This window comes from Sinocyclocheilus grahami, unplaced genomic scaffold (assembly GCF_001515645.1).
Source record: "Sinocyclocheilus grahami isolate Dianchi unplaced genomic scaffold, SAMN03320097.WGS_v1.1 scaffold547.1, whole genome shotgun sequence".
NCBI lineage: Eukaryota > Metazoa > Chordata > Actinopteri > Cypriniformes > Cyprinidae > Sinocyclocheilus > Sinocyclocheilus grahami.
In genome coordinates this window covers 664271-676782 of record NW_015505726.1, presented here as the reverse complement: position 1 = coordinate 676782, position 12512 = coordinate 664271, and the positions used below count along the sequence as shown (strand labels likewise).

Here is a 12512-nt window from a genome sequence, read left to right as displayed (position 1 = left end):
ACCTCAGCAGTGCCACAAACTGATCACCTCCATGCCATGCCGAATTGAGGCAGTAATTAAAGCAAAAGGAGCCTACTTTCCAGAAGGTCAACAATTCACTAAAAATGTTTTTTTTATTGGTCTTATGAAGTATTCTAATTTGTTGAGATAGTGAATTGGTGGGTTTTTGTTAAATGTGAGCCAAAATCATCACAATTAAAAGAACCAAAGACTTAAACTACTTCAGTCTGTGTGCATTGAATTTATTTAATACACAAGTTTCACAATTTGAGTTGAATTACTGAAATAAATGAACTTTTCCACGACATTCTAATTTATTGAGATGCACCTGTATATGTAGTCACGCAATGCTGCTGTTGTTAACATTAACATTTTGAGAACAAATTATAACAATAATAATAATTTGCACGGTTTGATAAGATATGAGTTAAGAGATCGTTAGATTTAATAGCGATGTATTGTAATTACATTTTTTTTCCTCAGTTGGCCAGAACAAAAGTGGTAGGCTACTTCAACCGTACAAAAGTATTTCTTCAGATGACATTTTCCAGTGAACATTCTTATTTGGGCCATACGTCCAAAGATGTAGAATCTGTGATTCTGAAGTACAGCATCCACACCGGTGCACCGGACTGACAGCCACACATACTCCTCAAAACATTCGATTTATCCATGCTGGAGCCGTGCCAGTGCACAACCCAAGTAAAGATGATAATTCCGCAAATAACTGCAATTGCAGGTTTCGAAAAAAGATGGCGACAAAGAGGCAAAACTTACGAACTGCAGCTCTATCATTCTCAAAAAATAAATAATAACTAACCATGATTTAGTTTTTGAATTAATAATATTTAACATGCTAATTTTGCATGAATTTGTTATTTTCAATAAAAAAACAGTCATTTAGAGGAACAAACTATGCTTTCAATGTACTGTTTTTCTTTTTTAGCGTTTTTATTATGCCAAAAAAGTGAGAAATTATCATTTAAGATTTTTATAAATGTAATTATTTTTTATTGAAGCAATTAATAATTGAAAGTTTGCTGAGGTTCCGTGGTTGTATATTAATATGTAAATATACATCTTAACACTCAATGCAACCTGACATACAGTGGGTACGGAAAGTTTTCAGACCCCCTTAAATTTTTCACTCTTTGTTATATTGCAGCCATTTGCTAAAATCATTTAAGTTAATTTTTTTTCCTCATTAATGTACACACAGCACCCCATATTGACAGAAAAACACAGAATTGTTGACATTTTTGCAGATTTATTAAAAAAAAAAAACTGAAATATCACATGCTGAAGTGTGTCTTAATCTGTGTGTGGGTTGTATCAAGAAGGCATTTATAGTATGACTGGCACCTGCATGATTCCTAATCAGCAAGGTGCAGCCGTGGCTGCTGGGAATCAGAAGACATGTGGGTGGCATTTTCTTCAAAATTAAATAACCTTAAGGTGATTTTTTTTTTCATTTCATTCACTGACCCAAAAAAACATGCACACGTACCAAAACACACCTACACATGGAAACACTCTCTCTCTTGCTCTCTCTCTCTTTCACACACACACACACACACACACACACAGAGACAGAGTGATTTAAATCAATTAAAGAGTGCTTTGTAAACAGTCTTCGTGCTGGAGGGTTTCATCTAACCCAGAACTAACTAGTACGCCCACCTAGATTATCAATCCTCCAGGGGTAGAGTTATATGTGTGAGAGAGAGAGATGAGAAAGCCAGGCTCAATGCAAAGTTCTTTGAACTTTAAGTAAGAAATGCCAACTGTCACAGCTGCTCAAAAATGAGAGCGTGTGAAAAAGAGAGCGATGGAGAAATAGAGAGAAAAAGCTGGCGTAAGAGGCACGAGTAAAGAATGAACCCTGTTTGACACTCCTTTCATGTATTTTTCTGGGGTTCTCCTAAACCCTCTTCTGAGCTGATGCTAAATTATTCACATATGTCACATCAAGCCTGTAATCAATTAAATAACCTTAAGGTGATTTTTTTTTTCATTTCATTCACTGACCCAAAAAAACATGCACACGTACCAAAACACACCTACACATGGAAACACTCTCTCTCTTGCTCTCTCTCTCTTTCACACACACACACACACACACACACACACACACACACAGAGACAGAGTGATTTAAATCAATTAAAGAGTGCTTTGTAAACAGTCTTCGTGCTGGAGGGTTTCATCTAACCCAGAACTAACTAGTACGCCCACCTAGATTATCAATCCTCCAGGGGTAGAGTTATATGTGTGAGAGAGAGAGATGAGAAAGCCAGGCTCAATGCAAAGTTCTTTGAACTTTAAGTAAGAAATGCCAACTGTCACAGCTGCTCAAAAATGAGAGCGTGTGAAAAAGAGAGCGATGGAGAAATAGAGAGAAAAAGCTGGCGTAAGAGGCACGAGTAAAGAATGAACCCTGTTTGACACTCCTTTCATGTATTTTTCTGGGGTTCTCCTAAACCCTCTTCTGAGCTGATGCTAAATTATTCACATATGTCACATCAAGCCTGTAATCATAATTAATGAATCATCTCCGCGATACATGGGAAGCTCATTAAAAGAGTGCAGCACAGAGTCAAGGAACAAAGGTGAAAAAGATTACTGCAATTAAAACGGCAAAATCACCATATATAAACAAATTTTCTATCTTCTACGTTCCTTTTCTCTCCCCTTTCCCTTTCATACCTCATGCTAAATTACTTTTAGACTGACAGGCAGTAGATGAAATGATCTCGGATTCCGCTGATCCGGCCAGAAATTGGCATTTGAGCTTTTCACTGACCACAGCGGCAATGTCAAGCATTTGCCACGTCTGCTTCCTGTTGACTATGGATGCCTGACCTTTGTGATTTCTTTTAAGCTGTTATGATAGCTTCATCTTTCTAATGGGATGATTATCTAGTCAGCTGGCTAATCGACTACTCAGTGCACGTATATTTTTCACACAAAAGCATGTGTGACTCTTAATTTGAGTAACGCGGTCTGCAGGCACATAAATATGTTGGTCATAATAGCTGAAGACACTCATCATGTTAAAGCTATTGTACTACAGGCCGGTTCTGGCCACTTAAAGATGTCATAAGAACACTTAAAAATGTATTATGTGTTTCTCATACTGTACACTCTTAAAAATAAAGGTGCTTCACGATGCCATAGAAGAACCTTTTTGTCTAAATGGTTCCATAAAGAACCTTTAACATCTGAAGAACCTTTCTGTTTCACAAAAGGTTCTTTGTTGCGAAAGAAGGTTCTTCAGATTACAAAAAGGTAAGAAAGAGATGGTTCTTTAAAGAACTTTTGACTGAATGGTTCTTTGTGGAACCAAAAATGGTTCTTCTATGGCATCGCTTGAAGAACCTTTTGAAGCACCTTTATTTTTAAGAGTGTATGTGATATATCTAAATTCATTTTCAAATAGCACACCGAGGTGTGAGATATATACTCTCTCAGGGTGAATGTAGGCACCCACAGCGCTAATGTTTCTACAGCTTTTCTGACCTTCTGCTTTTTTCCGCTAGGGTACAATTTCTAAGCAGCTTATTGGGTTTTACAGCTGTAATCTAAACTGCACCATAAAAGCATCATAATTCTAGAGCGCGTTCTTAGAATCAAAGATCTGCGGAAGATTTATGTGCAGTCAAGGCCAGTTGGCTAGTTTCTGCATACAGCTATGCTTCATATTTCTTTTGAGAGTGCCAAGAAAACAACACACTTTCAGTTTCAAAAACAGAGCATTTGGAAATTGCTGGAGTGCAGGCCATCGCTCAGTGTGAAATCAATCTATTGAAATGGTTTGTGGAAAGGTCCCTCGTCGGTTCTGATCTTCACAGTTTCGGCAAGAGCAGTGAATCACGTGACCATGTCATTTCCTTTTTTCAGTTGTGCTCTTATCCTCAGGTGATCAGTAAAGAATTAGGGCAGAGAGGGAGACAAGAGGGTGGGAGTATCATTTCTGGTCATTCACAGCTTATTAATAGTTTAAATGTGCATGCATTGAGCATTAATGTTCTAAAATAGATAAATTATATTTTTAAAATTCACAAAAAAATGTTGTGATGTGTTAAAAAGCAGCAATAAATAAATAAAATAAGGATAATTCTATTAAAAATAAATGACATTAATTTCATTTAAAATAATCAATAATAAAAAAAAAATAATAAAACTGCTAAAATGTGTCAAACTGCCTAAATCTCAACTGCAGATTTAAATAGTAGCAATAAATAAAATAAATGCTAAATAAAAATAAATAAACTAGAGGGTGGGAGTATCCTTTCTGGTAATTCACATCTTATAAATGTGCATGTACTGAAAATTTATGTTCTAAATGGATAATAAATGATATTTTTAAATTAATAAAAAATGTTAATGTGTTAAAAAGCAGCAATAAATGATTTAAATAAAAAGGAGAATTCTATAAAACATAAATTACATTCATTTAAAAAATATAATAAAATAAATCAGATTAAAAATAAATAAAACTGCTCCATCAAAAATGTTAATGTGTTAAAAAGCAGCAATAAATGATTTAAATAAAAAGGAGAATTCTATAAAAAATAAATTACATTCATTTAAAAAATATAATAAAATAAATCAGATTAAAAATAAATAAAACTGCTCAAATTTGTCAGAATGAGTGTAGTCCTAAATCCTAAATCTTAACTGCAGATTTAAATCGTAGAAATAAATCAAATACATGCTAAATACAAATAAATAAACTACAAAAATGATTTGATGTGTCACAGTATGTGTATCCTAAATCCTAAATCTGCAGAATTCAATAAACTCTCTCAAATATAATTCAATAAAGGAATTCATTAAACAAAAAAATCAAATAAATAATATTTAAAAATAAATATGATTCAATCAAAATTAAGCATTCATTTTTAATGTAGAAAAATAAAAAGATCCATTTAGCAGCAGTTAGAGAATGCTTTAGAATGATTTAGTGTTCAGCAGGACAAAAGCAATCCACCTTAACCATCACAAGGTTAGACTATATTCTTGATGTGTAGCTGTAAATCAAATCAGTTTGCAAGTGTGCATCACCTTGGCTGTAAATCTCACTCTTTTCATGCTTCATCAGTATGTACTTATGCTAAATTAGTAAAAAAAAAAAAAAAACGAGTTCAAATCACTTGGTTAAAAAAAAGTAATTTTGTATCACAAGGTGATTATGGCTCACCTCATCTTAATATTGGAGGTTAGCCTTTTGTCTAATGTGCGAACATTGAGAGTATTATTAAGCCTTTCAAATCAGTAAGCCATTCAGACCTTAGTGATGATTCATTCTGGTGGACGTGTGATCAAGTTCCCTTTCAGCTAGACAGATGTATTATGTGTGAGTCAGTCGACGGAAACCAAAGACTGTGGCTCTCTTGACTGATGCAGCATGTGTGAAGCTTAATTAACAACATGCAAATAATGGCCCTTATAGAGTGTCCAGATAAAGAGTATTATGGTGAAAGTATAGTTTGTGTCCCAAATGACATACATATTGAATTTTTAGGGTATTAATTGTATAAGCTTATTTCGTCATTGAGCATTGGAGTGCAAGGAAAGCTTGCCATTCAAGTTCATGGAGTATCCACTTTGTTTTTTGGGGGGTTAAATAAGTGAATCATATGAGTTTTGAGTTTAAGTGAATTTAAGTGGATCAAACCTGTTTTACAGAATATGTAAGTTTGTTGCGCATAATTCACTTTTTTTGTTGTTGTCACAATTCAGACTTTCATTCTAAGAATTACAAGAAAAATGTCAGAATTGTGAGATGAAAAGTCACAATTACTTTATATTAATTTATTTATTTTGACCCTGTGGCAGAAACAAGCTTACATACACCCAACAGTGCATATTTGGAAATATTAGAATGCTGGAAAATTATAATTGTTCAAATGATTACTCTAGCTGCTACCAGATAAAGCAAAATACTCCGCTTAAATGTTTTGTGGTCTCTGTTAGGGAAACAATACAAAAAAAATGTTGAAGGTAAAATGCCTTTACAGATGGCTGATGGAGAGAGATTGATTGTGTTTTTCCTGTTCTTCAGTGTGTGTTTGCAGTTAAATTAAGTATGCATTCTGTTCCGTGCTTGGGCAATTTTCTGGACAGCCTATGATTTGTCTTTAACAAGGGGACAGTAATGTATTTTCTGCCGTATGTGGTCATTACTGTTTATTTTGTTTTTAGAAAGGACGTGCTTATTGTTTTGCGATGCTCATCGTGACATGTTTCAATGTAGTTTGTCATTTCATCCGCATCACATTTAGCATGCAGTTCAGTGGAAGTAGGCGCTGAATCATGCGGAGTGGTTTATAAATGATGGCAGTACTTAAGGAGACTGAAACAGAAGTCGGTTTCAAGTGAAGGACACCAAAAGAATAAAGTTCATTAACAGCCCATAAGGATAAGCGAGTCAATATGGCCAGGGCATTTGATGACAAACAATTTGATTTCATGGGAAATTAGATGGTGTGATGTGAAAGACAAATTAAGATTTTAGTAGAGCCAAAAGCGTTATCGTAACTGATGTAATGTTATCTGCAATATTACACCGTTAGGCAGAGCACTGATATATCATTTGCAGCTGCACGTCCTGCACTATAAATGACAAAGTGTCCAAAACAATCAGTTGACTCTTTTGTTTGCACCACGGGTACAACATAACCATCAAGTTCTAATTTAATCTTGACTAACTATATACATCATTATCCAGGACTGCCTCTTTTGGCCTCTGTTGACAATGTTATTCACAAAGTTCATAATTGTATTATGTCATAATTAAAGGACAAGCGTGTTTAATCATTTTCAATGGCAAGTGTACATGTGTGTAGCCTATACAGAAAGAGAGAGAATTATTCAAATCCATTTCCAACTAAATCATGTGATCTAAGGAGCAGATGGGCTGCACAAATTACTCAAATGTTTGTATTACACAAAATTGAACCCTGAGGAACAACTTTCTCTCTACCAATAGCACTTGAAAATGCTCGTTTGGCTCACTGTTCTCTGACTGTTCTGAGAAGAGTTCTCTGTGAGATGTGTTTTAGTGCTATCAGCCTCAGATTTCAAATAGAACATAGTCAGAGGAATCTTGAAGACCAGTGTCATCTTTCTAGAGTACAAATATGTTTCCTTTCAATAAATCATGGATCACTGTCCAATAAATCTGACATTTACATTTAATTAATTCTGACTTTTGAACAATAAACGGGCTAATTTCATAATCAGTTATAGCTATAATTAAAGAACTGCAAGTATAAACGGGTAAATGCGCACACTACCAGGTTCAGTCAATACTCTTTCAAACTAAACAAACATATCTCTCGAGCGCCCCTTTTTGTCCAAAACGTAGAAGCACAGACTATACGAAAAAACGTAAGGGGGCGTGACTTTACGTCTCACTGAACTCTGGATCCTGTAGCTGCAGCGGGAAGTGCCACAAAATAATATCCAGCCCGTTATCTTGCATGAAAGATAGCGTTACACGGGAGCTAAATAAAACGTGACTTTCTTTAGCGACAGTTTTGGCATTATTTCAAACGTCCTGAGGCGCTTCTATGGGTCGTTTTCTGCAGATCCTGCAAGCGGTGCTGTGAGTTTGGCAGGCCAGCTACTCCAGTGCGCATGCGCAGACTCCACGAGTCCAGCGTGTTGAAATGAATCTTTTAAAAGAAATTAGTTAACAAGCTTTAAATGGTGTTCAGATACGTAAAAGTGAATTAAAATATCACCCTTTATGTACCAAAGTCAAACCATGAAGTAATGTGTGTGCCTATGTTTGCATGCGAGTGAAGGGTGATTCTGAAATATGATCTTTCATAACTCAAACTTTGATATTTCTCAGCACAGTAAACGGTGCAATGGCATTAACGCAAGTTTCTTCTAATAAGCGCTGCGATGGATATCAGAAAGTGTTCGAGCATGACAGGTGAGAGACTGTAGGCTTCATTAAACGCCTGAATGAATATTCACCTACTGCTCTTAACAAAAACTCTATTTCCAGCTCCGAGTTAAAATGCAAAATGAAGTTCGCCATTTACCTTCCTCCCAAGGCTGAGAGCTCCAAATGCCCAGTGTTATATTCACTCTCAGGTGCTTGAATTCATTTCGTTTCTCTTGAGTGAACGAGTCGAGCTACTATTTCTGTATACTGCATATTGAAGTATACGAAGCTTATTTAGTTATATGTCTAAGGCCTGGTTTTACAGACAGGGTTTAGGTTAATCCAGGATTAGGCCATAGTTCAGTTAGGATATTTAAGTATCTTTTATAAACGTGCCTTAGAAAATAACATTACTTGTGTGCATCTTGAAACAAAACAATGACACTGACATATTTTAATGTCAGTGCAAGTTTCTTTCAGGTAGGCTTAAGCCTTGTCTGTGAAACTGGGGGTATGTGTATTTACATTTGTTACCCTGGAGCACAAAACCAGTCATAAGTAGCACGGGTATATTTGTAGCAATAGCCAACATGGGTCAATATTACTATTATTAATACAAATGTATTATTTATTTTTTTTATGCCAAAAATCATTAGGATATTAAGTAAAGATCATGTTCCATGAAGATATTTTGTAAATTTCCTACCGTAAATATATCAACACTTAATTTTTGATTAGTAATATGCATTGCTAAGAACTTAATTTGGACAACTTTAAAGGCGATTTTCTCAATATTTAGATTTTTTTTTTTTTGCACCCTCAGATTGTAAAATAGTTGTATCTCGGGCACAAATTGCCCTATCCTAACAAACCATGCATCAATGGAAATCTTATTTATTCGACTTTCAGATGATGTATAAATCTTTCAAAAAAAAAATTGACCCTCATGACTGGATTTGTAGTCCAGGGTCACATTTATGCAACCTGCAGACACTTTTATCCAGAGAAATAAAAGCAATTTGTCAAAGAGCCAATATTCATTATATACACAACCAGTAATGCACTTTAAAATATATTGAACCAGCCACTGTGTTTTGCAGGATTGTCATGCACAGAGCAAAACTTCATCACTAAGGCAGGGAGTCAGCAGGCGGCTTCTGAACATGGGATCATCTACATAAACATCTCAACATTTACAGTTTACAGTCTTGCCGGTCCATCTCTGGAGAGATTACACCCTATTACTGACTTCTGCTCAGCCTAATCCCAGAGATACATGGGCCAAAATATAATAATTATGGATACTGAGATCCCTTGGGAGGTCAGTACATTACTGCAACATATAGATAAACAATTAAGAGTCTCCCCTGAGGATCAAATAGTATTGTGACTTCCCAGTTTAGGTCAGGGGCTAGAGTTTCCCACCAGGCAGTCATTCCACTGCTTGGTAAAATGCCAATTAAAGCATAAATCCAATGTGGATTATTATTAAACCATACAAGTCTGTAGTGTCGCAGTAAGATATTGATAAACCACTTGTTATTGTCATGATCAGAAATATTTTAGCCAACCAATGCTAATATAGCCTTATTAGCACAAAAGCACATGCTCAGAAAAGGATGATTCTGCTCTGGTCAGGTGGCTGTAACATTGAAGGAGAGGATGAGAGCTGGGACCTTGGGACAGGTGCAGGATTTTACGTCAATGCCACCCAGGAGCCCTGGAAGACCAACTACCACATGTACTCGTATGTCACTGAGGAGGTGTGTGTACTTTAAATGCTCCAAAGTCTTGTTAGTCACTAGAATAACAAGGTGATACTCTAAGTAATTATACAAAGACTTTTACAATTAAATATTAAACATTGGCTTTTGCACTCAACAGCTTCATAACCTTTCTCTTGTTCTCAGCTCCCACGGCTGATTAATTCTAACTTTCCTGCTGATCTGGAGAAGATGTATCTCTGGTCACTCCATGGGGGGGCCACGGAGCTCTCATTTGTGCACTGAAGAATCTTGGGAAATATAAGGCATGTATATACTTGACATTACATAGACTGCTTCATCATTTAGTTGTTTTTGCAATTCAAATATTGAAAATTAATTTTTCATTTCTTTTCACATGTGTCCATTTCAGTCTGTGTCAGCGTTTGCGCCCATCTGTAACCCTATACAATGTGCATGGGGACAGAAAGCTTTTCTCTGGCTATCTTGGACCTGACAAGTCCACCTGGGAGGTGAGAGATGATAATATGTGTATTCATAAGTTTGGCATCAGAAATGGGGGAAAAAATAAAAATAATGCATTATTTCAGTGAGGATATTGGTCAAAAGTGAAGACACGCACAGTGCTACAAAAGTAACTCAACCTTTCAACATAGATAATAAGGAATGTTTCTGGAATACAACATCTGCATATTAGAATGGTTTCTGAAGGATCATGTGACACTGACGACTGGAGTTATGATGCTGAACATTCAGCTTTACCACCACGGGAATACATTTTAAAATCGATTCAAATAAACGGTTAAGTTGTAATGATATTTCACAATATTACTGTTTTCAACTGTATTTATGATATGTCTTGGTGAGCAAGAGACTTCTTTCAATTCAAAGACATTAAAATCATACTAACCCCGAACTGTGAAAGTGTATAGCAGTGTGTGATCATTTTTTTTCTTAATCAAATGAACTTTTTTTTTTTTTTACCTTAACGCCTACATTGTCCAGCATCAGGAATCCCTTTGTCTTAATTGTCTTCCTCTGTCATCTCCACAGTTGTATGATGCTACTGTTATGGCTGAATCATATTCCGGTCCTGAGCTTGATATTCTGATTGATCAAGGCCGTGATGATGATATGTCTTGGTGAGCAAGAGACTTCTTTCAATTCAAAGACATTAAAATCATACTAACCCCGAACTGTGAAAGTGTATAGCAGTGTGATTTTTTTTCTTAATCAAATGAACTTTTTTTTTTTTTTACCTTAACGCCTACATTGTCCAGCATCAGGAATCCCTTTGTCTTAATTGTCTTCCTCTGTCATCTCCACAGTTGTATGATGCTACTGTATTGGCTGAATCATATTCCGGTCCTGAGCTTGATATTCTGATTGATCAAGGCCGTGATGGCCTGTTCTTGTCTTCCAGTCAGCTGCGTCCTGACAATCTGATCGCTGCCTTTTCCAAGCAGAAAATTCCTGTTGTTTTCCGCCTTCAGCAGGTCAGTACTGAACCAACCCATGATGAATAAGAGGAACTGTACGCAGGGAAATCTAGTTAATTATATAGGACCTTGATGTTTCGTGCTGAGAGTCACATGCCTCAGCATTTTATGGTCACATACCAGAAAATTCAAAAATTTGTGTATTTTTTTCCCACAAAAATTATGATGCTGAATATTTGTATAAATTTGTTTTACATTTAAATGGTAAAGAAATGGAAGCATTTTCACTTGGTCTCAGACTGATGCTTGGTCAGGCCTTTAGATTTTAATACATTGACTTGGAATATTTAAAATTATTTTCCATTATAATGGTGTATATATTTAAAGAAAAACTCAGCTTTCTTTGGTTCCGTCTTGTTTTTCATTTGCTCTATCAGGGTTATGATCACAGCTACTATTTCATCTTCTCCTTCATCATCGACCACATCAAGCACCATGCCAAATATCTCAATGCCTGAAACTGTGCATCATGTCATGAGTATGGCAACCAGCCATTGTGCCTTTCAGATCATAACAACACCTAACACCTACAGGATCTACACAGCTGGAAATGACATCACAGCCATGTCCTGACTGGTTCACAATATCCCTCGAATTGCAGTGCCACTCTCTGTATTTTCTTATGCAGAACGAATAGGGTGATGTTTAAAGTGATAGTTCACCCCAAAATGAAAATTCTGTCATTAATTACTAACCCTCATGTCGTTCCAAACCCGTAAGACCTTCGTTCATCTTCGGAACACAAATTAAGATATTTTTGATGAAATGTGTGAGCTCTCAGACCATGCATATACAGCAACGCAACTGTAATGTTCCCAGGTCCAGAAACGTAGTAAGGCCATCGGTAAAACAGTCCATGTGACATCAGTGGCTCAACGTCAGTTTTGCGAAGCAGCGGGAATACTTTTTGTGCGCAAAGAAAACAAAAATAGCATAATTTATTCAACAATTCTTCTTCCCCCGAGTTACGTCTTCCGCCATTTTAAGAGTATCGCAACACATACGCACGCTTTCCCCTAAGCATAAACAACACTGATTACACAGATTACGTTCATGCGCGCGCTTTCTCCCCCGAACGTAAACAACGCGGATTACGTCGATTACGCTCTTTGGTACTCTCCAAAATGGCGGAATATGTAACTCGGGGGAGAAGAATTGTTAAATACATTTTTATTTTTGTTTTCTTTGCGCTCAAAAAGTATTCTCGCTGCTTCGCAAAACTGAAGTTGAGCCACTGATGTCACATGGACTGTTTTACCGATGGCCTTACTACGTTTCTGGACCTGGGAACATTACAGTTGTGTTGCTGTCTATGCATGGTCTGAGAGCTCACACATTTCCTCCAAAAATATCTTAATTTGTGTTCCGAAGATGAACGAAGGTCTTAC

The 12512-nt window shown here is 36.2% G+C and overlaps 1 protein-coding gene across 1 annotated transcript; it reads left to right on the top strand.

Moving 5' to 3' along the window:
• Positions 1 to 7411: 7411 nt before the first annotated feature.
• On the top strand, positions 7412 to 11827 carry esd (esterase D/formylglutathione hydrolase). Its single transcript, XM_016238769.1, is given in 12 exon segments — positions 7412 to 7447; positions 7863 to 7946; positions 8022 to 8110; positions 9002 to 9106; positions 9540 to 9664; positions 9812 to 9858; positions 9860 to 9878; positions 9880 to 9930; positions 10038 to 10097; positions 10099 to 10137; positions 10954 to 11121; positions 11502 to 11827. Coding segments are annotated over 11 exon segments (852 nt in total). The 5' UTR covers positions 7412 to 7447; positions 7863 to 7878; the 3' UTR covers positions 11583 to 11827.
• Positions 11828 to 12512: the final 685 nt, after the last annotated feature.